General features: G+C 50.9%; 1 protein-coding gene across 1 annotated transcript in view; it reads right to left on the bottom strand.

Annotated features, from left to right (window-relative positions):
* Positions 1–9,274, bottom strand: part of LCMT1 (leucine carboxyl methyltransferase 1) — a 50,545-nt gene extending 41,271 nt beyond the window's left edge. Inside the window, exon 1 of the mRNA XM_044747035.2 lies at positions 8,902–9,274. Within this exon, the coding sequence (XP_044602970.1) occupies positions 8,902–9,011 (110 nt within the window). The 5' untranslated portion in view covers positions 9,012–9,274. The remainder of the gene's footprint in view (positions 1–8,901) is intronic.
* Between the last annotated feature and the right edge of the window lie 18,622 nt (positions 9,275–27,896).

Consider the following 27,896-nt stretch of genomic DNA (forward strand, 5'->3'; position numbering starts at 1 on the left):
TATATAAGAATTTAATATATAATCCAAGTGATGTTTCAAATCAATGGGAAAATAGAGACCATTCAATAGATGGTGTAGGGACAACTGGTTAATAATTTGAGATAAAATTAAGTTAGACTGCTACTTTATAATATATAAAATAATAAAGATAGATGAATGATCTAAGCATAAAAGTCAAAAACATAAAAGTGCTACAAGAAAATGTTAGAATGATTGAGAATATGGTCTTTCAAAGCATTACCTGAAATCCACAAGCCATAAAGTTAAATTGTCAGATTCTGCACCGTAAAGATTCACAATTTCTGTATTATGAAATGTACGATACAAGCTAAACTGAAAGACAAGCATGAGTTTGAGAGAAAATACTGCAACAAATACAGAGGCAAGAGATTACTATCCCTGACATAAAAAGTTCTTACAAATCAATAATAAAAACACAAATAACCAAACAAGTAAAAGACAACAGCCCACTAGGAAAATGATATGGAGAGAGGGCTCACATAGAAAATATCAATCATAGTGAGCAGATTAAAAATTCTGCCTCACTAGTGATTATAGTAATACAAATTAAAAAGAAGTATTATTTTCCAGCTGCCAGTTGATAAACAATTTAAGAAACTAAGAATATTCGATGATTAGCATCTTATTCACTACAGATGGGAATGAAAACTAACATAAGCTCTTTCAAGAACCATTTTACAGAAACTTCTCCCCTGAAATCCATCTCATAGGAAAACTCAAACCACGTGCAAAAATCCAACAGAAGAGCAGTCAAGTAAATTACAACCACACTGCGAATACCGTGCAGCCATTAAAAAGAATGAAGTGGATCTCTGTGAAACTACATACAATAGGTTCATATTATGCTACTGAGTGGGGAAAAAGTATTCACTTTTGTAATTAAAAAAAAAGTTTTTAAGAGAAAAAAATGATGTGATACTAATATTCTAGATCTAAGATCATTATCTTTCACAGATATTTTCCAAAATTTAATTCCTCTTTTTAAAAAAGGGGAAAAAATCCACGATTTATTTGACTTTCTTGATGGGCAAGTTTGGCAGCTAATTTATCCTGAATAGAATGTTCTAGTTCTAAAGTGACATATCATCTCCAGGGAGGAAAGAAGCAGCCACTGTCGTCAAAATATTTCTGATGAAAACTTCAGCCCTGCTCTCTGGGGTACAGCTGTGAAGATATGATTAGTGTGCTGGAAAGGCCGAGGCCCCCAGGAAAAGGCTGCCTTTCCTGAGAGGTGACACTGTGGCCTGCCTGCATGTCAAGAGGGGCATTTTTCGATTCCATTGAAAAATCAAATTAAACTCTATAATATTCACAATGGAATTTCAGATTTACAGCCCCTGGACTGGTTTCTAAAACATACAGATAACTGAAAACCAGTAAAACAGAAAACCGAATTTTAAGACCTCATCAGGAAAGGTAATCTTGACCATCTGCACTGAGTTCCTCTTCACTTCAGCCATCTGACAAATTATTATGCGTCTACAATGCACACGGCATTAAGGCAGACATGGTCCTTGCTCTGTATCACATTTACTCTAGTCAGAGAGAAAAACATGAAACAGTATGTCTGAATTACAACTGGGCTGATGACCACAAAGGCGATGCAGAGAGTGTCATGAGGACATATAACAGGGGCAAGATCTTGACTGCGGGTATCAGAGAGGCCTCCTTGAGGGTTCCTCATCTGAGAGAAACCAAAAACCTTGCAGTCATCATTGACACTTGAGTCTCCCCCGACAACCAGTCTGTCAACACATTCCATCAGCTCAATCTACCTTCAAAATGGACCCAGAATCTGACCGACTCTCAGCACTTGCTCCACTACCATCCTGATCCAAGCCACGAGCATCTCTGACTTGGGATATTCCAGTACCACTAACTCATCTCCCTGTTCTATCCTTGTCCTCTACGGTCTGTTCTCCACAGAGAAGCTGAAGCGATCCTGTGGAAATTCAAGTCACGTCACCTCCTCCTTCAGTTCAAAATCCTCCAGTGGCTCCCATCTCAGAGCACAAGTTAGGGCCTTACAAGAGCCTGCAGCATCTGTCCCCACGGCCTCCCAGATTCCATCTGCTACTCTTCTCCCTCTCACTCATGCTGGCCTTGTGGCTCCTAGAACAGGGGAGGCCAGCTCCTGCCTCAGGGCCTCTCTGCTCTCTGTTCTGTCTACCTGGACACTGTTTCCCCAGATATCCACAGGGCTCACTCCTCACCCCCCACAAGTCTTTCCCCAGCATTGACCTTGTCAGCAGGGCCTTCCCTGGCCATTCCATCTCCAGTGACAACTCCTTCCAACACTCCCACTGCATCTACCTCCACCTGACATGCCAGGTATTTTGGCTTCCTGTCTGTTTGCCTCCTGGAAAAAAATGCACCATCAGAGCTCCAGTTTTGTTCACTACTGTAACTGCACTAGAACAGTGTCTCCAGAAACTGAGCAGGCACTCAATAAAGAGTGTTGAATGGATGCCTCCATCTGAGAGATGATGTAGAACTACTGAGACAGGAAGGCTGGGAGAAAGCACTGCAGGCAGAGGGAGCAGCGTGCTGAAAGGCCCCACAGAAGGCAGGAACAGGGCATATCTGAAGAACAAAAGAGACCCCAAAGGGAAGCACGGAGTGATGTGAAGTGAGGCTGGAGAAGTACGACGGAGCAGGCAGGGCTGTGAAGAACACACAGGAATCCTTGGTCTTTTTCCCACAGCCACAAGAAGTCATTAAATGAGGGATTACATATGCCCTTTACAAACCTCTGGCTTCAGTGGGAGATATGGATTTGGGGGAGGGAAGAGTGACTTAGGGTCCTCAGTTAGCGGACTAGTGCCATAGCTCAGACCACAGGTGACCTCAGCTTGCAGTGAGATAGAAGCAGCAGAGGTGGAGAAAAAGAGTAGGTTCCAGAAATGTTCAGCACACATAATCAACAGGTCTGGGGGACTGATCGCATCGGGGTAAGGGCAGTTCCAAGCTGACTCCTACCTTTTGCATTTGGGAACTGAATGAACAGCCCATTCACTGGGTTTGGGGAGGTGACGAGGAGGAGAGCACATGAAGATGATCTTGAAGACAGTTTTGGAAATAATGAGTTTGAGATCATTCTGAGACCTCCAAATGGAGTTTTCCAGTCGGCAGTGGGTATCCAGGGCATGATCAGATCATGAAGGGTGTAGTGTCATGCAACGTCGTGTAGGTTTTTACCTTCTGGTTGATGGGACATCCAAAGGTTTTAAGTGACAAAGTGATAGGAAAAGATTTGTGATTCCCCAAAATCACCCTGGCCACAGCATAAACACTGGGTTGGAGGAGGGGGTTAGACCAAAGCAGGTCCGACAACAAGGACGTGGTGCAATAGACCGGGTGAACGAGCAGACGTGAGCAAGGGCCATGGGAGCGGGGAAGGAAAAGAGCACAGACCTCTCTTTGTCATCACCCCATCTCCTGCACGGCTGCTGGGGATTTTTCTACAACACACCCCAGATCATGTCAGTTCTTCCACTAAAACCCCTCAGGACCTTCTATTCACCTTGGGACTTCTACATTTCTTTCTCCGACAACCTCTCTGGAATTCTCTGGCCACCCACACCCCTACTGAAAGTCCACTTCTCCTAATACTCTGCATAATCTGCATATAATCCTCTGCAAATAATCCTCTGCATCAATCTGCATTGCTGTTTAGGTCATGTTGTTTTCTCCTGCCTGACAAACACCTATTTATCTTTTTAAGACTCACTTCCTCCACTGTGAAAAGAAGAAAAGCAGTGCTGACATCCAGGAGCTAGCCAGGTACCATTGATGAGGATTATTTTAGGCTGGTTACTTTTAAAAACTGCAGATGAGGAGGCTCTGAGGAGTGGAATTTGCTTGCCCTTTGATGAGAGACATTTGTATTTGTGAAGGAAGTCTCCATCTGTGGGGAGTGTCTCCCTCTCTGCACCAGGAGGAAGGGGGATGACCTTATCTCTGGAAACTTAAGGACTTAAGTCTTGTTTATTGCACTTGTCTGGTAACCTCATGGTTACCCCCCACCACCAACATCCTCCTTTGTCTTTAGCTGAAGATAATATTTAAGGTGGTGGCTTCTGCCATTTACTTAATCCCGTTTGATTCTTATCTAAAAGTTATAAGACCACCCAATAACCAGACCCCACCAGCACTGATACCATTTTAACAACTTTTTTTTTTACATATTCTTTCCTTTTTCTTGTAAAGAGATAACTCACATACCTATGCCTTAAATTTAGCCCTACTCTCAACCCATGTTTGCAGCAGCAGCTCTTGACTGCCCATGGGTCCTGTCCCCATGTTATTCCACACTATTATCTAAATAAAAGAGCACTACTGCCAGACCTTGAGAGTCCAAGAAATCTTTCTTTCGACTCTTCGGCTTGCTGACCCCGCTTCACCATGAGCCAGGCTTTCCTGTTGTTAGAAGCTGGCCTCGTGCTCACACAAGCCATGCTGTTTACCTGTTGGACATAAACTTCTCACAAACACCAGCACAAGGTCAAGCTGCAACAGCGATGATGTGAGACAAAACAAGACCACTTCATCATTTTGCCTAAACAGACAAATAGAAGGCCGTCATGCCATCCAGAAAATACCAAACATCCCTCTCTCCTGGCTGAAGCAAGCAACTGTGGCTTCTTTATGAATTATAACGTTTGTCTCACTCTAGTCACAATTCCTTCTAGAATTGATTGATTGAGCTACACAATCACAGAATCATCCCTGCCTCCTGTCAGCACCCAGTCCAGAGCAAATCCCTGCTTCCTTGAACCCTCCCCAAACTATCCAACCAAAGCCCAAATCCTGTAAGTTCTTTCTAACGCCCTTATCCTGATAGGCCCCAGAGTTCCCCATGATGTGAGGTCTCCCTCATTACAAAGAGTAATTAAACCCAACTTGTTTACCTACTGATGTGTTTCCGGTGGTCTTTGCTGGAGGACATTGCAACTGTAACAGTAGGATAGGTTGGTTAAGTTTCTTGGAGGAAGTGAATGGAGTTCCAATCTGAAGGCTTCTATTTTCTATGTTAAGCCTACTCAAAACATCACCCATATTATCTTGAGAATGAAGGGTTCAGGGGAGTAAATCAGAAGTCTGTGGAAAATGTCTGAATTAAATATTCTGGAGCATGGGAGAGTGACTTGACAAGAGAATCATACTAGAACGGTCAGGCTCTGTGAGGGCACAGGTGAGGTGGGGTGACATAAATTCGAAATAGTACCCAGCTGCTCTGCTCTGTGAGTCCTATCTCCAGTTCTCAAGACAAAAATGGGTAGTTTGGTTTTGGGTTTACTGGGACTGAAGGGCAAGGGAGAGGAGGCATTGCCAAGAGAATTCCGGCACGATACATTATGAACCCCAAGCTCAACTGAGAGGTAAGAGCCTAGAGGAAGCATCTAAAGGATAGAAAATACCATGGAGGTCCTATGGAAAAAGATGCTGAGGGCCTCAGCACAGAAATCCAGGCTATCATGGTGGGAATGGCGACAGGTAAATGAGAAGAGGTCAGCACTGCAGATGAGGCTCTGAAGAAAATGAGTGCCCCAGGTGTCCACTGGGTCCTCCACATGCACACTGATGTCAACTAGGATAATGGCAAGAATTGAGGCAGAGAGGAAGGCTGTGGGCCAGGCACCCAAATCTTCAATGAAATAGGGGAGTAATCAGGCAGAAAAGAGTAATGAGGAGGAAGAGAGGGTGCTCCAGCTGAGGACCATGGATCTCAAAGAAATGGGGCGGGGGACAAAGAGCAGAGAAGACACAAATCTCCAACCTGCTAATCCTGAGATCTGCAGTGTATGAGAAAACAGAAGCACCACTTGACAGGGCCTCAAGAAAAGGATATTCCTAGGGAAGGGCCAGGGTCAAGGCAAAGAGAGGGAGGGAAGGGCTAAGGAGAGGCTGAGGAAATAGAGGTGGCTGGTGATTATGGAGCGGTAATTTCAGAGGACACTGGGAGGGTTTGGGGGGATCATGGGTAAAGAAAAGAGTAGAGAACTGACTAGGGGCACAGCATGATAGGGAAGATAAGAAGAGAGAATGGGGAGTGGGGAGAGTTAGCATCATGGTAAGTGCTTGACAGATATCTGCTGAAACAAATGGAATTATTAGGTATAAACCTAGTATATCCAATCTGAAGAGTCCTAACTATCAGATTGTAGGAGTGATAGCACGAGGCCATCATGACAACAATGATGGTGATGGTCTGATGACGATGGGGGTGGAGGGTTCGTCATGACAATAACTACCAAACTTGAACACCTACTGTGTGCCAAACACTCCACATTTAATCCTCACAACAACCCATGAGACAGATGACCTCATTAGGATCCCCAGACAGGCTCTGTTCCAAAGGAGGGAGCAAGCAAAAACAGAAGTAACGGAAGTGCAGGAGCCTCGAGAGACTGACAGGCTTTTTTAAAGTTACTTTAGGGATTTTTATGGCTTAACTCACGGCGGCAGACACCAGCCTGACCCACAGCTACAACATATTCAGTAACTTCAATCAAATAATATTCAGACTGGAGGAAAATCAAAACTAATATAATAATAACTTATGGAAGCCTTGACTTTGTGCCAGATCCTGCGCTACCTGCTTTGCATCGATTATCTCACTTAACCCTCACATTCAAAAGGTAGGTTACCACTATCATCCCCACTTTAAAGGTGAGGAGACTGAGGCAGAAAGTGGGTAATTTGCCCATGATTCACACAAGGAATCCTTATTTAATAACATGACTTTTTCACAAGATTTAAAGTTTTAATACATTACAGTAAAAATGCAGATCACAGTATCACAGAACCTGAAAGACATTGAGTCTTGCAAAAGATCTTAAAACATTATATTATAGATTCTCACAATTTCTTTGCATGTTTTTTCAGATGAGGGAAAACCCCATGCAAAAAACCTTTGATGAAATGCCTCCGGATGACGAACGTGTGTGGTCTTTTCAGTTAGGACCTATCCCAGAAGATTCTGAGTCAGTGGGTCCAGCGCAGGCCCTGAGCATCTGTGCTCTTTTAAAAAGCCCCACAGACAACAGTGATGTGCAGTGTGAGTTGGGAACTGCCTTAGATTCCCTGCAGTTCCAAACCCAAACTTCCCCTACATGTTCAGACATCTGTAGACACAGAGGGCATTGGAAACTGAGGCAGAGAAGAGCTGAAATTATAAAAACCATCCAACAGAGAGTCAAGGAAAAACATACTCTAGTTAAACTATTTCTCTGTACATTTCTTTGTGTCTGAACTATTTTATAGCTAGTTTATTTTTAAATAAGTTTGCAAAAAATGTTACCAACAGGTATTAAATAAACCAATAAAACCAATCAATATCAAATAAGCCTAACCCTAATGTGCTACTGAAAACTATTTTATTTCGCTTTGATAATTCTGATGGCACTTCAGATTTTCTTTGCAAATAGCAGTAGATACGAGAGATATTATTTCCAATTCAACAGTGCTACAGATGTGATCAGTAGCAACTGCAAGCTGGAGAAGAAATAAAGTTGGGTATAATCCATTTAAGTCCACACATTTCACCACTAACAGTCTCCAAGCCTTTAACACCTATGTACGTATTTATCCATTCATTTAATCAACCACTACTAACAACTACTAAATGCCAGACACTGCTCTAAGTGCTTTATTGATAACGAAACATCATTCAATCTTTACACTCACCTATGAAGTACCGATTATGATCACCCCATTTTACAGATCAGGGAACCGAGACACAGAATGGTTTAGTAACTTGCCCAAGTTCACACAGCTCCTAAGTGGCAGAGCTAGGGTCCGTCTGACACAGTCTGGCTCCAGAGTCATGTTCTGAAGCGCTTTGCTTAGTCTCCAAGAACGTACAAAAAGTGCCAGCCTTTTGTTTTCCCCACCCTATAGTCCCTATGCGGACCCAGCTTCCAGGGCATTCTTTCAGTTCCTCTCCTTCCTTGCTCTCTCTGAATGCTCTCCTGCACTATTTATTTATTTTAGTTCTAAGCTTAAACATCATCATCTAAAATACGAACTCTAATGGTAAATGCTGTATTTCCCAGCACTCAACACAAAACTGTAATTATCTACTTCATGTACTTATTTGCTCCCTGTCTATCCTTTCCAACCAGGCTGTGAGGTCCACTACGTCATACACCACGTCAGTCTTGCTCATCATGTGTCCTGATCACTGAATACCCACCAACCAACCAGTAGAAAGGAAGGGCCCGGCACAGAGTGAACTCTCAATAATTTCTGTGGAAGGAAGGGAGGGAGTACCCTTGAGCCTCATGCTTTTTTTTTCATGCTTTCAAGTGCAGGATACATACCTGTGCTCACAATGCTCCCCACACAGCCCCCTAACAGGTAGGCTCTTGTGCACACACTCAAGGGCTCTGGAAAGCTTTGGGCTCTGCACACAAATATTATGTGGTCTAGACAGGCCACTTTCCCCTGAACTGGCCTGAGCTTCAGGTGCACAATGGGGATGATGACAACCCCAATGGAATGTATCCTCTAAAAGAGGCAGACCTGCACTCCTCAGAACCCATGGAAACCAACATTATTATTATCTACTTCACCTCTGTCTTTCCAGCAAGACTTGGTTCCAAGAAGCCAAGACCACGTGTGCCGCTTCAGCGCCCGACTCCCGGGCACCGCATCCCCAGGCTGGCCCCGTGCCCGGCACACGCTGCACCTTCGATGAACGTGAGCGCACGAAGAGACCCCTCGCTCCGCGCCCCGCACAGCTGTCGCGCGACCTGACGGGCATCTCTTGGCGCACAAGCCTATTTCTCAGATACAGGCTCGGCTCGCCTCGCCTCCCACCAGCCCCCAGGCCCCGGCCCCCCAGCCCCACGCCCCCAGGCCCCAGCCCCCAGGCACCTCTTGCAAATAGAAGCATCTTCGCAGGTGCCGCGCACGCCCTCGTCGTCTGCGTCGGGCGAGGAGGAAGAGCGGGAGCTGAAGGAGGGCCTCCTCAGGCTAGTGGCCATGGGCGTGGAGGGCCCGGGCTGCTGTGCCCAGCGGGGACATGGAGCGGCGTCGACAGACGCCGGGAGAACGAACGAGTCCGGGAGAAAGCAGGAGTGAGCGGCCGGACTCCACCCGGCTCGGCTAGGCTGGCGCGGCTCAGAGACGCCTCCCACCACGGCGGCCCCGCAGCTGTCCCCTCGTCGGCGCTGCCGCCGCCGCCTAGACGCTCACCGGACCATTTCCCCGCCCCGCTCCGTCCGCAGGCGAGCTCATTGGAGAACTCTTTCGGCCCCGCCCACATAACCCGGAAGTTCACCCAGAAGGAACGTAAACTTAAATGGACGCAAGATCACCGCAGTGCTTTCAGGGAATTGTAGTCTTAGGTGCGTAGGCAGGCCGCCGGGTTTCTTGTTGCTGGTACGAAATTTTATAACTGCAATTAACTCAGGGCGGAAGAGCTGGCAGGATACTCGGGACTAGGGCGAAGGGCAGAGAATCCAGCCTGGGGAAACAAATGTCAGCATTACAGTCAGTCGGGACTCAATCTCATTCAATAATGTAACAAATATTTATTGAGCACCGAATCTGCGCCAGGTACTGTGCTACGTGCTTCCCACGCGTAATCGCCTTTTTTGTGAAGGAAGGAATGTGTGGAAAAGTAATACAATGGAAAACTATGTAGCGCCGAAAATAAACCAGAGCTACCAGTTACAAGCATCAATGGCTGAATTTCAGGAACATGCTATTCAGTGAAAGAAGGAAATATAAAGTTTTTGTAAAGTTCAAACCAAGCAAAACTAATATTGTTTAGAGAAATGCACATATGTGGTAAAATACTATACAGGAAGGTAAAGTAATGAAGGGAAAAACAGGAATCAGGATATTTGTGACCTTTAGTAAGAGAGGATGGTAGGACACTGGAAGACAAAGATGGGAATGGGGAAGGAGTACAGAGACAACTCAATGACTTCTCTAGTTGGGGTGCGTTCACATGTTTGTTTCATTATTATGCATATTCAAGATGTTCACAACATATATTTTATACTGTGTTTATTATGAAACATTTTATAAGTAAATAAAAAAAGATGTATGTTTGTATATTTCATTTCATTATCTGTTGGGTACCAGGGAATAGATACACTCAAACTTTAACAACCTTGGATCACACACACACACACACAAGCAAAACAAACAGACAATAACAACAAAACCCAATACACATATCTTGGGTCAAGATCAGATATTAAAAGCTATTCAATGGAGAAACAAGAGCTCACTGATACCCAAAGTAGAAATGACAGTGGGGAAAGCAGAGGTTAGGGAGTTTAGCCAGGGGGAGTCATGATAAGATGAAATACACCACTCTCCTTGACTCATTCTCAGCCTAGAGGGTATTGCAAACCACTGAACAATCACAGTCTTCCAGCTTGACAGTGTACACAGTCCATGGGTATTAGTGGGTAGTAAGTGTCACAACACGTAGTAGAAGGTATGGATCCCATAGCTCTGGATGGTGAGGCTGAGGGTGACTGGAAGAAAGTGGAGGCAGATGCATTGATATACCTCTGTTGATTGATGAGCAAAGAATGCTTGTGTTCTTTGCCAAGACTTTGAGTCAGAAAAACCGGTGATTCAGAGACTTTGGTCAGTTTTTCGCTGAGGGGCCTCCCCAATGGCTTCCTGCAGACAGGGCCAGCTCATTCCATTTAAGCTCCTGATCAAGGGGCTGGAACTTTACAACTTAGCAGAGGCATCTGGAAGTGGCAAGCTTAGCCGTCTCGGGCTGCATGATGTCTGCAAATATGTGACTGCTCTGGGGTAGCCGAGAACAGTGTCCCAGCCTGAGAAAGTTCAGTGCCACCTAATTTGCATCCTCTGACAAAGTCAAAAAAAGAGTGACTGGAGTTTACAATCCACATGAACATTAATATTTGGAGAGAAAATCTGTGTATTAACCATGGAACTTCTCCCGGAGAGGCTAGAGAGGACATTTGTTGCATTGCCTGTCCAGGATTTCATGCTTCTATTACAAGAGCTAGAGTTTATTCTGAAGAACTAAACTCTCCTTTCGGTCTACCTGGATCAGGTGAGGCTCCATGCCTGGCACTGAGGCAGACCTTACCAAGGCCTGTCAAGCACATACAAAGCACCCCAGATATACTTCCAGGGTATGTATGTGCTTTTGTGTGTGCAGAGCTTCACCAGGTTGGTCCAATCAGAATGAATCCCAGGAATTGAATAAAAGTTACTAAGTCTGGAAGTGCTCTCTTTCCTGCCAGACTTGAACCTGGGAGGAGGTAAATTTGAACCTACTGAGAGCCCTCTTGCCACCTTATATAGCCTGAGAATGATGCTAATGGGAAGGCTAATGGAGTCTGAGGCACTGTATGCGTAGCTAGGGGTGACCTGAGTTTAGAGTGTGTTAACTGATGGGAAAATTACCAGAGCCTATGGAGCTGGTCTGTCAGAAACAGGAGAATTCAGAAAGATGAAATAAACTGTCACCTGGCAATTGCAACTTTACTCCTGAGCTGGGCACAGATTACCCCTCACTTCCCATCACCACATCCTAGCACCTCATTCAAATCATTATCTTCCTTCTTTGTGGTTCCATCTTTGGCCTGATTTCCCCAACAAGCCTTAAACAGCTGTAGTCTGTTAGAAAGGTTATCTTTCTTCCATTGAGTTACTATTGCACCTTTGTCAAAAATCAGTTGGGCATATTTGTTGGGACTATTTCTGGGTTCTTTGTTCTGTTTCATTCATCTATGTGTCTATCCCTCTGCAAATACTACACAGTCTTGGTTACTGTAGCTGTATATAAGTTGTGAAACCAGGTAGACTGATGGCTCCCACTTAGTCTTCTTTTGCAAAACTGTTTTAGCTATTTTAGTTCCTTTGTCTTTCCATGTAAATTTTAGAATTATTTTGTCTATAGCTACAAAAAAATCTTACTGGTTTTTTTTATTGTGTTAGATCTCTATATCAATGTGGGGAGAATTGACATCTTTACTGCCTTTAGTCTTCCAATCATGAACATGATCTGTCTCTCCACTGATTTAGATCTTTGATTTCTTTTCCCAGTGTTGTGTAGTTTTTCGCATACAAGTCCTAGACATGTTTTGTTAGATTTACATCTAAGTATTTTTTTATTAGTGATCCTAAGTGTATTTTTAACTTTGCTGTCTGCATATTCATTGCTCATACACAGAAATACAACTGACTTTTGTGTGTTTATCTCCTTCCTATGACATTGGTGAACTCTATTGTTACTTCTAGGAAGAATTACTTTTTTAATAACTACTTCTGGTATAAGGCATGATATTGAGATGCAATATTATGAACTGTCTTGATATCCGGTAAATCTAGGGGACCTCAAATGGCCTAACTGCAATTCCCCACTCCTCTGCCCCCTCTTCTCCCACACATAAGGTCCCCTGGCCAAACAACCCTTCTCATCACAGGGACCAGACACAGTGCCTGCTTGTTCCCGACCTCAGGCTTCAGTTCCCTATCACGGAATTATTCCAACAAGCCCATCACACCCTCCTGTGGGAACCAGGGCTCACCTCACCCTCTTGTTACCACAGAGTCCTGTTACTACCCAAACTCCTGCTTGTTCAGTCAGCCCCCAAGTGCGATCCCCATGTGGCCCTGCATGGTGTGTGTTGTCCTCCTCCCCAGGCTGTGAGTATACATGATAAACTAACAAACTCCTGCTCATCCTGTCTGTTTGTTGCCGAGTGTCCTGTGTTCTGTGTTCAGACATCCCCATGAGTCTTGGATGGGAATCTCTCTCTCACCAACGGAGTAAAGAGGAGGTGACTAAAACAGTTAGCATCACAAACAAGATGACCCAACCTCACCTGAGGACACCCAGACAGCTTTCACTAACTATTCCTCTTCTAACTAACTGGGTCATTGGCAGCAGTTACCATCTCGGGTGTGAGGGCCAATTGCCGGCCAGCTTGAGCTTTAGCTTGTGTTCTGTTCTCTCAAGTGGATGCTGCCATCTCTTCCCACCCAAATGTCTCATTCTTGCCCACAAGGCAAGACATATTCTTAATTTACTGTATGCTGGACTGAGGTGCCATCAGGTGTGGCCTGTGTCTGGCAGGCGGTCACCCAGGCTCGCACCTGAGGCCAGTGACAACACAACCTCCTAACTGGTGGGTGCTTGAGTTCCACTTCCTGAATGTTGGGCTGGTGCTCCTTGGTCACTCTGTCTAGCCAGATTACCATCAGTGGCTGCTTGGGGCAGTCACAGAGACACTGTTTGGGAAAGTACACCCCCAGTACAGTCCTGGGGATGACCCCCTCTTTAGCTCGAGAAAAGAAAGGAGGCCACAAGCCCAGGAAGATTTCAGAAGGACTCCTGGTTCCCTCCTGAGTCAGTGCTGCTCAGGCAAAGGCAGTGAGCTCACCCATCTCCTGTGCTGCTGCTCATCTTGCTGCTGTCAGGGGCTCTCCAGACCCATAAGGGTTTCGAGGTACACATGTATGGCAGCTCATGGCCCAGGCACTGATGACAAAAGACAAAAGTGTGTGTAGAGGAGCATTTCATATTCAACTTCTCTCCCAATGTAAAACCCCTAACCAGCACACTTGGGCTTTGCTTAGTGTTGTTCCTGACCAGCGTGCCAAAGGACTAATCTTTTCATCAAGAGGCTTGAGGTCCCCACCTTGGCCATAGACAAAATGACCTCCTGGATGTGGACTTCAGTACTGGGGAGATTGACTGGCATTCCCTGAAGGAAAAGGATACTCATCTATGAGGTCCAACACCTGGTTCTCTTTCTCCGTAACCACTCAGAAGGTCTGCACCACATGTCATTGGATGGAGAAACACAAACACTGTGACTCTAGAGGCAAAAATGTCCCGAGAGAATATGTACAGAGAGAAGGTGGGGGGGAGGGAATCAGTCCCCAGGGGGGAGAAGGTAGAGCTGCAGCAGAAGATGGCTTCCACCCCTCAATGTCTGGATGGTGGGGGGGGCCCTGTGCTCCTCCATGCACCCTGCTGCCTAAGCCTGGGTGGCACAAAACCCTGATCCTCAGGGTTATGAGGAAAATAATGCACAGCACCCCTGTGGCACAGTGAAGGTGTTAATTCAAACCTGACTTAAATACAACCATTGCTGTGAGAGAGGCCCTAACCCTGATGCTCCCGACCTGAGCCTCTCTGGAGGAAAAACTGATAAACAAGAGCAGAGCAGAAAGACACTCCCCCAGCCCCAAGTGCATCCTGTGACCATCAGACCAATCAAAAGATAAATGAAGGAGAGAAAGCTGGATACATGTGGAGGAAGCAATCACACAAAAGAACGAATTGCAGAAAGGCTCACAATTTGGCCCAATTAGAAATTGAAAATTTACTAAAATAATTTATATGGTGAAAAGATAAATGGCACTGACTGGCCTTTGCCTCTACAACACTGGTTCTGAACTAACTTTAACATCTGCTAAAACGCACCAGTTGGCAAACCTTCAAGGCTTTACACCAGGGCTCAAATTACAGTTATACCTAGTGTAGTAACCATGTTTTCCACTTTCTGTACTAAATGCTTTGACATCTGAGGCCTTGGTCACCTTGGAGGGACTGTCTCTGCAAGGGATAACTAGTTGCTAGAGATAGCAGATGACTCCTCAGTGCGCTCCTTTCATAGGTAATCATCTAGAGTCAACACCCCAACCCCCTCCTCTATGAGGCTCTTCCACTCTGGGCCACTCTTCTGCCCTCATCACCCCAGGGACAGGGACCAGACAACCAGGGACACCACTTGATGTGGATTAAGGCTGCCCCAGCTAGAGAAGCCCAAGGTGACCTGGCCTACATGCCAAACTATACGACCCAGTGGATTTTTTTATGGTATGAATTAGGACCGCCCCAGGGAGAGAAGCCCAGGGCATCCTCACCTACATGCTGATCTATATGGCCAAATTCGTATCTAAAGTTATATGACCGCATCTGCACTGAAATCATTTAATGACTTTTTACATCATCTTTTCTTTTCTCCAGTAAAAATAAGTCACGTACCCATGCCTTATAAAAATTAGCCCTAACCCTCAACTCGGGGCAGCAGCAGGAGCTCTGACCGCCCGTGGGTCCTGTCCCCACGCACCAGCTCTGCCTGCCCATGGGTCCTGTCCCCATGCCAGTGGGGGCAGCAGCAGCTGCTCTGCCTGCCCATGGGCCCTGTCCCCATGCCAGCGGGGGCAGCAGAAGCGGCGGCAGCAGAAGCTCTGACTGCCCATGGGTCCTGTCCCCATGCTATTCCACACTATTCTCTAAATAAAAGAGCACTACTGCCAGATCTTGAGAGTCTAAGAAATCTTTCTTTCGACTCCTCGGCTCACCGACCCCGCATCACCACTGAGCCCTGAGCCCACTGAAATGATTCAAACTAGCCAATCTAACACCTGTTTTCGCCGCCTCACTCCTAGCTTCCTGTGGAATCCACAAGAAAGGCTCTCACCCACGTTTTCCCCTTGCTCCTTCTGCCTCCTGACTGACCCTGGCGCTGCCCTGTGTGGGCCTCCACGGTGTGCCCTGCCTCCTGTTGATCAAGATCTGTGAGGACAGAAAACTTCTTTCTTCATGACAGCTATTTCTATATCTTTGTGTTAGACTGTACCTAGTGGAAACAAATTTTGGGTACCCTTAAAACACCTGGGATCCCACTTCATTTACACAAGGCTGAATATTTTGCTATTTTATATTTGGTTAATACATTCTGTTCAGAGCCTGTTTGAACATCCTCTCAGCCACAGTTTGCCATCACCTCTGAGAGGACATGTTTTTACCTTGTTACCCACAAGTACCTAAGCCATTCTGCTCTCACAGGCAGTCTTTGCAGACAGGATCCTCACTGAATCCCCCTTTCCCCAGGAGTACAGGTATGATGCAACTTTTATGACCTCCTCCAAGGACATTTGTTTGACACACTTGTAATGAACATACAAGTCCACAATCTTTTAGTAGTTTTTGGTTCTGGAGGCAACATAACCCTTGCGTGCAAATTTTATTTAAGCCTATTTATGCTGTTACAAATAAATTAGCCCACCTTCAGCGGGGGTCCGCTCCAACAAAAGGCTCTGCAAACTGTCCAAATTAAAATCACCAGGCACTCCTGTCAGAGCCTCAGAGACTCCTTCAGTGAAGAGGCTTCAGCGACCTCCTCTTACGCTTTCTGGAGCCTCTGGACCACCCACGATGTGCATACACTGTCTCTGGGCTTCTGATGCAAGAAACCGCCCTCCTTGGCCCTGCATTATACTATAGTAGAGCAGCAATCACTGGTCATGCACTGGGATCTTCGGGATTCTCCCAGACCTTGAGCCTCCATACCCAGCTGCCCACTATTCCTTGGGTCATGGAAGCAGTACCTCACAAGTTCAGGAGTTAGCAAGGCCTCTTTGCTACAGGATGGAGCCAAACCTGGGCCACATGGCATGTCCTACCTGCTGGCAAGGGTGCTCTCCCCTGTCCCCACTCCATTGCCAGATGCCATGATGCTGGAGGATGTTACCCCTTCCCCAGGTCGCTTAGTACCTGGAGATTCCCTTAGGATCAACCGAGTGAACGTCAATGAGAGTTCATATACTTGAGTTTGCTGATGACCACTTCTCCTTTCTGGCCAATTGTGCTTCCAGGGAAGCATTTGTCTTCCTCCCTAAAAGTCTCAGTCATCACCAAGGTGTAATTGATGTCAAGGCATCAAAGAATCAATTCTGGTATGAGGCCTGAAATGAAGATTCAGTATTAAGTGTGGCCTTGACTTCCGGTCAAATCAGAGGGCCTCAAATGGCCTACTTGCAAGTTCCCTACCCTCTCTGCTCCCACAGTTAAGGTCCCCTCACCAAAAAGACCCCTTTATCACAGGGACCAGGCACAGTTGCTCCACAAGTAGTAGGCTCCAGTTTACTATCAGCCTGTGTAATTACTCAAAGAAGGCAATCATACCTTCCTGCAGGAACCAAGGGTCACAAACACCCTCTTGTTACTGAAAAGTGTGCTCCCATAGCCATACATATTTACTCTCTTCCAAAGAGCTCTCCCTGTGTGGCTCTGTATGGAGTGCAGTGTATTCCCCTGGGACGGGAGATTACTTTACTTGACAAATAAACTGTTGTTGAGCTCATCTGTTAAGCATTCAGACATGCCATCACCTGAGAGGGGGTGAGAGTTGCAGCATCTAAGTGAAGAGAAGGAAAATTAAACACTTCTGGTGTGTAGTTTCTTGAAGCAAGGGCTCTGTTATGATAAGGCAGATGGTCCTGAAGTCATTTGAGTCAGAACCTGTTTGGGGTTTGCAGAAAATCGCATGTGGCAGGAGGGTGGCCTGTATGTGGGTGAGGAGCAGGGAGGAAAGCTGCAGAGGCGAGGTCTTGGAGATTCAGCTAAAGTTCAGCTTCCAGGAAATGGGGAACCCTGAATTATTTCAAGCAGGGAAGCGATAAAACCAAACACAAACTCAGGTTTGTTTACCCGATTTTGCAGCAAAGCCAATCAGTGAAACGTTAGGATTATAGCAAGGAAAGAGGTTTATGATCAAGAGGCAGCCAGACAAGGAGGTGAGAGTAGCTACGCAAAACTCAAAGGAAAAATGCTGGGGTTTTTAGCTGTGGTTTCGGTTTCGGGTAGGGGTGGGACCAGGAGAGCACTGGGGGTGAAGCTTGAAGAGTCCTCTGCTTAGGTGCGACTGTCGTTCGTTTGTGTTTCTTCGTGGGTCACAAGTGCGAAGTCAGTGGAGTTCGACGTGTTGCATGCCGTGGATCTGTCTGTGACGCGGAAAGTTGGCGATCTGTCATTTCAGCTGGTCCAAGCGTCTGCACGATGTCCAGTCGTGCGGGGGCCGGGGGTTGCCATCAAGCTGCTCTCTGATCTGCCGTCTTCCTGTTGTTCTGCAAAACAACCTCAGAAACTTTGGTTACGTTCTTTGCCACGTCCACCCCTATGGGGGCCGGGCACCGTGTCAGTAATGGCAGGGTTTTCCTCTTAGTTCACCCTCCCAACAGTGTGGAGGATGGATCCAAGGGGGGCCAAGAGGGCAGCCAATAAGATCAGTAAGGTAGCCAAGGGTTCTCTGGGAGAGGTGACATCTGCAGCTCCATGCTTTTCGGCAATGGATGGAGGACAGGGGAGGGCACCGAATCTGACAGGTAGGACATGCCACAGGGACCATTTTTGGATCCATCGTGTTGCAAGGAGGCCTTGGTAACCTTCCCACACTTGTTGTGTGCTGCTTCCAGGACTAAAGTGATAATAGGCAGCTGGGAATGGAGGCCTCAGCATCCAGGAAAGACTCTATTTCCAGAACAGGCCAGTGATTGTCGCTCTAATACTGCAGAATGCAGGACCAATGAGGCGGGCTTCTTGCTCAGGTACCGACAGAAACTTACCCACGTTCTGGGTTTTCCAGGAAGCATGAGAGGAGGTTGCCGAAGCCTCTTCACCAGAGGAGTCTCTGAGGGCTCTAGTGGGATGGCTTGTTGATTTTAATTAGGACAGCTTCTAGAGTCTTTTGCTGGAGGGGGTCCCCGCTGAAGCTGGGCTAATTTGTAGGTCACAGCATAGATGGCCTTAAGTAATATTTGTAGACAAGGACTATATTGCCTCCAGAGGGAAGGGGTAGGATCAGGAGAGTGCTGGGAGTGAAGCTTGAAGAGTCCTCTACTCAGGTGTGACTGTCGCTCGTATTTCTTCGTGGGTCACAAGTGCGAAGTCAGTGGGGTTCGACATGTTGCACGCCGAGGATCTCCGTCCCTGACGCAGAAAGTGGGCGATCCGTCATTTCAGCTGGTCCAAGCCTCTGCACGATGTTCGGTCGGGCGGGGGCCGGGGGGTTGCCATCAAGCTGCTCTCTGATCTGCCGTCTTCCTGTTGTTCTGCAAAACAACCTCAGAAACTTTGGTTACTTTCTTGCCCACGTCCACCCCTGTGGGGGCCGGGCACCGTGTCAGTAATGGCAGGGTTTTCCTCTTGGGTCACCCTCCCAACAGTGTGGAGGATGGATTCAAGCAGGGAGCTGGGGGGCGGTGTGCCCTGAGGCCAGCCGGCAAGATCAGTAAGGAGTCTACTGGGCTGGTTGCGTGCAAGAGACAGGAAGGCATGCAGCAGAGCAGTGGGGACGGCAAAGAAGGGAAGGCGCTCGGCTCCCTTTGGGAGTCGGTAGGCTGCGAAGTGGGTGAGACAGAGAGCTCAAGCGTGGCCCTGAGGCCTCTCGTCTCGGGTGATGAGATGGGCAGAGGTTTTCTGAGGTGATGAAAGGAAGGTAAGAGGAGGGGGAGGGTTTTGTTGGAGGATACCGGGCTCCCTTTTGGACGTGTCGGTTTTGAGAAGCCTTTGGACATCCTGAGAGGTGCGTCCAGCAGACAGAGAAAGCAGCGTGGAGTCAGGGGCAGGGTGACGTCAGTCGTACGCACTCAGAAGCCCTGGGCATCCGGGGGCGAGTCAAATCGTAGGAGCACATGAGCTTGCTCTGAGACCCGAGGGGTTCCTGTTCCCTGAAGGCCGTGCCTTCGAGAACAGAACCCTTTGAGAAGTGGTCGGGAGGAGAAGCCGCAGAGGAAAGTGAGACAGAAGGGTCTGAGGTTAGGAAGGGCACCTGGGGAGGAGGCCATCCCCCAGAGAAAGAGGGTGGAGAGAACTTGCAGAGACTGAAGACGTGGGCAGCATTCCTCAGACACCACAGAGAGTTTAGGAAGACGAAGGAACCGAAGGGCGTGCACTGGCCTCTTGCTAGGACGTGACGGCGACGAGATTCGGGGAGTCTTTCGAGGAGCCGGTGAGAGACGAGGCGATGACTGGATGACTGACAAGGAGTCGAGGTCTTTTGGCAGCAGCTTAGCCGTGAAAGGTAGAGAGAGAAGGCGGTGGTGGAGGAGCAGAAAGGAGAGGTGTGGATGCTGGGAGAGACTTGGGTGTGCTCAGCGGCTTAAGGAAAGAGATGGGCCGAAGAGAAAGCAGCTGGCAAACTGAGGGAACGAGATCTTTGGGGGAGGCTGAGCAGATGGTTCCCACGTGGAGCCAGGACCCTGGAACTGCCAAGCTGAATCCCTCTTCCTGGAAAACCAAAGGGAAAGGGGAGGGGTGGGTGGAGGGAAATAGAGGGACGTTCAAACGGAGGTGGGGGGTGGTGCGGGAAATGGAGAGTTCTTGACTAGCTGGCCTCTGATCTCTTCCGGTACCGAACGGTATGAGGACGATCCTGCTTGAGGCGGGCGATGGAGATTCGGAGGGGCTATTGAGGAAACGGGGCGGGGGGGTGGGGGGGTTGACCACGGCCCTCTGATGGGCTTGCAGGCAGAAGCGGCTTCCATGCCCATCGCGAGGCGCCGGTTCAGTCAGTCGGTGTCCGTCGGGACCACAGACCACAGACCGCTGCTTTGGAAAACAACAAGATGCAGTTTATAAACCCTTGCAAAGATCTCTGAGGTCTGGTGACTGGCTTTTCAACCAAAAGCGAGTCAGGGAATAAGATCCTCCCGTGCTTAGGAGGTTTCCTGTCTGTCCCAGAGGCCGGAGAGCACCCGAGGGCGGTTTCCCAGGCAGTGGAAAGAGGAGGAGGACCGAGCCGAGCCAGGGGAAACCAAGCTTTCCTTGTGAAGTTTGGATGCCCGTTGCACGTTGGTGCCCTTCCCCTTTCTTCCTACTGTCCCGGGAGTGGGCGCCCTCGCGCGCTTTCTGATTCTGCAGCACTAAGGCAAGTTAGGTTCCCCCGCTCCCCGAGGGAAAGCTCAATAAACGCCCCCTCCCCCCACCCCCACCCTTCCCACACCCCCACGCCCCCCGCCCCCACCCCCCCACCTCCCAGACCCAACCCCCACCCCCCACCCCACCCCCCCAGCTCCTCGGAGACAGTGACAGCGTGACAGACAGAATCGGAAGTGTCCTTGGCCCACAGCCTGCGATCCCACCCGTGCCGTGCCTGCTCTCCTGAGAAGTGACGTCCGCTTTAAGTTGGGTGACTCCCTGCAGCGACACCCTTTTGAAAGCGTGAACCATAGCTATTTCTTTGAAAGCTCAAGTAAAGCCACAGAGAAACCTGTGACCTTTAGCACAAGGCCACTTTGTGCTAAGGAACCCACAGCGGGGGACCGGCTTTCCTGAAAGGCCGTCGTCTCCTCTGCGGCTTGGGGAGCCTCTAGGGCTTGGACAGGCCTTGGAGCAGCCTGGCAGCACTCTTGGCGGGTGGCAGAAGCCAAGGTGTGCCCGTGGGCACGACGTCGGTCACGGCGTCTAAGAGAAGGTGCCCAGACCCTCCGGTTCCGGGGCCGGGTGGGTTGATGAGAGACACGGCTGGGGAGCAGGGATTCCCGTCCGATCTCCTGGGGGTGGCTGCGAGGGCGGTTCTCAGAAGAGGTGGTACGTTCTTAGCCAGTCTCTTCCTGGTGGGTGCTTCGGGACGCTTCCTGGGCTGAGCGGGGAGCTGTCGTGGTGGAGAAGCTCCCTGAGACTCAGCTTCTAGAAAATTCACAAAAAGCTCCGAGAAGGAACTCTTGAGCTGGGATTGCGGGTTGGGTCTCCGAGGCGTGTCGGGGGCACTGTGGGATCCGAGCCGCCCGGTCCCCCATCCGGTAAGGCCGCCCTGCTCTTCCTGCAGCAACTGCTCCATTTCCTCCCTTTCCACACCCAGGGTGCTTCCCATCCGTCGGAACGCTTCCCGGCGTTCGTGTCTGGCACTTTGCAAGGCGTCCGTGAAGAGCTTTCTCAGGAGGGCCTTGTCTGCTTTTCCTTCCAGGGTGCTCACTAAGTCGGTCCACTTCTTTTGGACGTCCTCCAGCACTTCCTGTCGGGCCTCGTTTTGTCGCTGCAGTTCTCCGATCTGCTCCTCCTGCAGGCGCGAGGCGGCTTGCGCTCTCTCCAGCCGTCCCTGCAGCGACCTCAGCTTCCCTTCCAGACCGTCTGCCTTTTGCATCCATTCGGCCAGGACCACCTTCAGGTTGGCCAGGGCTCCGGCGTGCTGCTTCTCTGCTTCCCGGGAGGCGGACAGCTGGAGGGCAGTCTCCTCTTTCTGCTCGGTGACCGCAGTCAGTTGTTCCTGCAGGGACCCGACCCGGGCAGCGGCCCGCTGGCTCGCCTTCTGCATGGCGTGGGAAGATGACAGGAGCCTCTCCTCTAGCGCCGTGACTTTCCTCCTGAGTTGAGCCGCTCTGTCTTCTGCCAGCCGCGCTGCCCAGAGATGCGAGTCTTGGCATTCTGAAGCCTGCGTCCGAGACCTCCCCAGCTCCTGGCTTAAGCGCGCTTCCTTGTCCCGCAAAAGGTGAACCTCCTCCCGGAGGGCGCAGTTTTCCACTCGTTCCTGTCTCAGCGCCAGCGCCGCCTCATCTCTCTCCTGTTGAAAGAGAATGCTCTTTTCCTGCATGGAGGTCACTGCATTGAAAAGCTGGCTTAATTCCCCAGCCCGGCCCTGTTCTTTTTCTCTCAGGAGGCACTCAAAGGCCAGAGCCTTCGTCTTCACGGAGACGCATTCGAATTCCTTCTCCCTCAGCATCATAGAGAGGCGCATGTTCGTCTCTTGTAAGGCTTGGTTTTCGGTGTCCTTCTCCCTGGACCTTTCCAGCAGCTTTGCATTTTCTTGTTTGACTTGGCACGCATCCGCTTCCAGATGGACTATCCTCTCCTTCAGGTTTGTCACCGCCTGCCTCAAAAGTTCGTTTTCGCTCGCTTGGGTCGTGAGGTTTTCCCTCAGAGAAAGGAATTCCTCCCTCTGCGCCTCGATTAAGAGCTCTTTGTCCTCCAGTGTGTTCTGTAAAGCCTCTTGTTTCTCCTTGAGCCGCTGAATTTCAGAATCCGTCTGTGCCTGTCGTTCTCTCTCCAGTTTCGAGGCGGCGGCCATCGCCTTCGACAGTCTCTGAGTCTCCTCCTGGAGGCTTCTGATGGCTGCGTCTTTTTCCTCCGTGGCTCTCCTTAAGGCTTCCACCTCTGCTGGCGGCCCTTTCGAAGACTCGCCCAGCGCCTCGGACTTAATTGCCTCCTGAGAGCCGGCTGCCTCAGAAGTCCGCAACGATGCGGCAGGCGGCTGTGGTGAGGTGAGGTCGGGTGGACCCAAAAGAACCTCCTTGGCATTGCAGAGCTGCTCTAGGCCGAGCTGCATCTGTGCCAGTCTCTTCCCCAAGAGCCGGAGTTGGGTCGCATCCCCTTGAGGATGGGGGAACGGGGCGGCAGAGTGCATCTGTCGCCGACACTTCTCCTCGCTGTCCACTAAGGCCCGTGCCTCGAGTGGTGGGAGTTCTTTCTGAAGTTGGGATGACTCCCGCTGCAGATTGTGCACCTCGGTCAGCACCAGCCGCTGCCACTCCTCCAGCACGTTGACCCGCTGCTTCAACGTGTCCTGTTCCCGGAGAAGCTCCTCCAGCTGATTCGCGTCCACGCCCCGAACGTCATGGCCGGCGTCAGACGTTTGCCAGATGGTCAGTAAAGTCTGACATTTCTGGCTCAAGGCACCGATTTCAATGTCTTTGGCTCGGACGAGGCTTGATAAGTGCCGGATCGCTTCTTGAAACATGTCCTCACCGCCGCTGTCAGATCGAGGGCGCCGTGTCTGATTTTCGCCTCGCAGCTTCCCGAGCTCTGCTTCTTTGGCCACCAGCAGGTCCATCATTGTGTGATACTCCCTTTTCAGGTGGCTGTTTTCCCTCACCTTCTCTTCGAAAACGGCCAACACTCGTTCCCTTTCCAAAGCAGAGGCTTGCAGTTGCTGCTGGAGGCCCCGCGCATCCTGGACGGGGGCAGCTGAAGCTAGGCGAGCGGGAAGGCCCTGGCTCTCCCAGTCTTGCGGCTGGATCGTCTGAGTTCGTGGCCCGGTCTCATCTTCGTCCAGCTCCTCAAGCCGCTCGGTCAGAGGGATCGTCTTTTCAGTCCCAAGTTTCATCTCCCCTTCTGCCGCTTCTCTCCCTTTTCCTAAAGGTTCGGTTTCAGCTTTGGCTCCATCATGCTTGTCACTTCCGTTTTGCCGACGAAGACCCGCCACTCTCGCTGCTTGACAAATCTCAGCAGGTTTTGTCTGCACGGGCTGGGTCTTCTCGGGCGACGGGGTTTGGATGTGTTCTGTGGTGTTCTGCGCGGTCTCAGTTTCCTCTTCCTCGGCTGAAGAGAGCTGAGCACGTTTTCTAGGCATGGGCTCGGGCGCCTCCTTAAGATCGCCCACTTGCCGTTTCTGCTCTTGGCAAGATGGAAGGCGTTGTGCCTTCCTCTGCTTTTGCTCTTCAGTGGTCCTTGGAGGATGCTGGGTTTCCTCCTCCAGGTGACCTTCGATCCCTTTCAGTTGAGACACCTCAGATTCTAGTTGTGTCATGGCGTCGAGGGTGTTTGGGTCAACCACAGGAGCGGCTCGAGCCCGTTGTCTCCGTGGCTCCAGCTCTTCCCTCAGGTGACTGCCTTCTTCTTGCAGGGAGGCGAGCCTCGTGTCTCCTTCCTCGAGGGTTTCCCGCAGAGTTGCGGTGTCTCTCCGAGCTGGAGTTGCCGGTCTGCCCTTCTCGGGTGGTCCGGTCGCCTGAATGGCTTCCGTCTCCTTTCTCCCCGAGTTGGGGAAGTCTGGCAGCTTTTGCGTCCCCTTCCTCAGCACACCTCTGGTGAAGTCAGAGAGGTGTGCGGGGAGGGAAGCCACACTGCCGCCCACTCGCCCCAGGGAATGGCCTAAGCCGGAGCCGAGGCCAAGGCCACCAAACCAGGAGGCCATCGTTGCGGGTCACAGCACTGACCTGGTGCGCTCCGCAAAGAGCGTCCAGCCCAGTCGGACAGTCCCGCCAAGTGTCAGGGCCCAGGTGGCTGCGCGAGGCTGAGAGTCAAATCACAGCCAGGCGTTGCTAGGCACCGGCGGGCTGGCGGCCTGGGGGCGGGTCCTGGGCGGGGCCTGAGCGGGGCGCGGGCTCCAACCGTTGGGCTTGGGCTCCGGGACGGGAGGGGAGGGGCTGCCCGCAACCGCGAGGCCTGCCGCCTGGCCCTCACCCATGGCCACCTCCTGAGCGCGTGCCCCGCTCCGCCCCCCACCCACCCCCCACCGCCAGCCCCGTGGGCCTCCGCTCGTCCCCAGGGCTTCCCACCACGGCGGTGGGCCCCCTTCTCCTTCTGCTTCAGTGCCGGCCCCGGGGGCCAGGCGGCCCTCCTGCCCCCTGGGGCCGCCCGCCAGGACCGCCGCGCTGAAGGCCGCCATCCCCACACCACCACCGCCACCTGTGCGCGTGGCAGCGCGTGTGGGCAGAAAGGACCCAGGGCACTGACTGCCGCCAAGCGCCTCCCACGCTCCCTCCTGTCCTGCAGCCGGGGATTTTCCCAGCCGGCTTGGAGAACACTCAGAGGGCCAAGGTACGTGGGGACCCGCCTCCACCTGCAGAGTTCCGACGAGTGTGTTTGGACACACGTCGGCCCCCTGCGCGGAAGCACGACCCTCCTGAGCACCCTGACCATTGCCATCCCCCACACAGTCGCCGGGGTCCTTGCCCCGACGCCTCACCCCCCTCTTCCTGTGGCCCTGCCTGGATAACCGGTCCCCGGGAGGAGTCTGGGGGCTTATGCATAAAAACCCAAAAGGACAGATTTCCAAGAGCATCCAGGTTGGTGACCATGTGCAGGTCCTGGGAGAGAGGTGGTTCTGGGAGAGTGGTTACCTGGAGAGGGCGTGGAAGCTCAGTGCCCTTTCCCCGTGTCTTGCCCTATGCGTCTGTTCCATCGAGCTATTCCCGAGTCATATCCTTTTCTAATAAACAAGTAATCTAGTAAGTAAGAGGTTTCTCTGAGTTCTGTGAGCCGCCCTAGCAAATTCGTCGAACCAGAGTAGAGAGTCTTGAGAACCTCTTACTGACAGCCAGTTGCTCAGACGCATAGGCACCAACCTAGACTTGCTGTTGGCACCTGCAGTGGGGGCAGTCTTATGGGACCGAACCCTTAACCTGTGGGGTGTGATGCTGTCTCTGGGTACATAGTGTCAGAATCGAGTCGAATTGTAGGACACCCAGCTGGTGTCCCAAGAATTGCTTGTTGGTGTGGGGGACTCCCGCGACCCCCAACCCCACACACATTGGAATTGGTACCAGAATCTAGGAACAAACTGTGAAAGATAAGCGTCTTAGCTTGGGTTCCCATAACAAAATGCCATAGCGTGGGTGACTTAACAGAAATTTATTTTCTCATAATTCTGGGGGCTGGAAGCCTGAGATCAGGATGCCAGCATGGTCAGGTTCTGGCGAGGGCTCTCTCCTCAGTTTGCATAAGGTCCCCTTCTCACTGAGTCCTCAGATGGCGGGGTGTGTGTATGTGTGCGAAGAAACAGAAAGAAATTCTCTCTTCCACTTCTGATGAGGCCACAGTCCTATCTGATTTGGGTTCCACCATTATGACTTCATTTTCACCATAATTACTTCCTAAAGACCTTGTGTCTGGACATGGTCACAATGGGGGTCAGGGCTTCCATTATATGAATTGTGGGGAGACACAATTCAGTCCATAGCAATAAATAAAGAGCAAATAAATAGAAACAAAGGTTTGGCATTTATCTTTATCATTTCCTTTCTTCCTGACTTTACTGTCTCGCTCTTTGTCTAGCTTCTTGAGCAAGTAGCTCGTTGGTTTCTAATTTTTCTTTTTAGATAAGTATATTGAAGGTGTCTTTCTTAGAAGTATTGTTGAATCCCATCCACCAGATTTTGTCATGTAGTGCTTTCAGCTATAAATATTTCCTGAGTGCCGTATGAGACGGCTTGTGTTGGTCCTGTGGTTCTGAAGGGTCCCCCCCCCCACCCCCCCGGCCTCGCGTGTTGGCGACGGACGCAACCCGTCCCCCTGGCCCGGGGGACTTGGGAGGGGGACTTGGGAAGGGGACTCCCCTGCGAGCGCCGAGCCCCAGAGCGGTGCGCTGGGCCTGGCCGAGCTTGGCAGGTCCCCGCGTTCCTCTCAGAGCACGCTGTCCCCGTTGCCCTGCGGGAGCCCGGGAAGGGCCCCCTCCCCGGAGGCCGTGGCGCCCGTGGGCAGCCGCTGCGCAGAGGAGACGACCCCTTGGCGAGGGAGGGCCGCAGAGGCCGGGCACGGGCCGTGGAAGGGCTGGCAGGCAGAGCCCGGCCCCAAGGAGGAGCTCGGCTTCCAGAGCTGGGGCGTGGGCTTTTCCATCCCTGTCCGTGCTCCTCTCTCTTCTGGAGGGGGAACCAACCAGCTTCAAGCTTCTGGGGTGGCGGCGGTGGGGAGGAGGGCGGAGGGCGGCCCCCTGGCCCGAGATGCCTGTCTGCCTGGCACCTGCCCCTGCCTTCCCTGGGCGTGGCCTCTGCCGGCCCTGTGTGGGACAGGGGCCCTTGCTCTTCTGCTTTGGCGGACACAGGCAGGGAGGCGTGGCGCCGGTGGCCCCTGCCCGTGGTGGGGTGTGGGTTGCGCGCCCGGCTGGGCGGGCCCGCCGTGGCGGGGGTGGAGTGGTCTGGCCCTGGTGCCGCTCTCTTGGCACCTGGTGGAGGGGAGGGGGCCGGGTGGGGTGCTGACCCTGCTTCCGTGGGTTGCAGCTCTTGTTGCTGCCGGTGCTCGCGTGGGCCACGTCACCCTCCCTTCACCCTTGTGTCCTGCAGGTGAGCGTGCGGTCCAGCGGGCCTGCTGCTTCGGGAGGAGCAGCCGGCATGCCCAACGCCACGGGCGCCCCGGCCGCCACCCCCTTCTGCGGCCGGGGGGCCTCTGAGCCGTGCCCCCTCGCCTCCACCTGCCCCACGCGGTAAGGTCACCGGAAGAGTCGGAGTTGCCTGGTAGGGCGGGTTCACCTCTTGGCCTTTGACTGGGTTGCGTGGAATGGGGAGATGTGCGCGAGGGCTCGGCTGTGCGAGGGCCGAGCCGGCCGAGGCCACTGGAGCGTTCCTCGCGTTTCTCGGGCCGGACGTCCCACGGGCTGCGTCCTCTGTGCAGCCTGGGCCGGGCCGCCGGGCCGCTGGGC

Source organism: Equus asinus, chromosome 14, assembly GCF_041296235.1.
Source record: "Equus asinus isolate D_3611 breed Donkey chromosome 14, EquAss-T2T_v2, whole genome shotgun sequence".
Classification (NCBI taxonomy): Eukaryota; Metazoa; Chordata; class Mammalia; order Perissodactyla; family Equidae; genus Equus; species Equus asinus.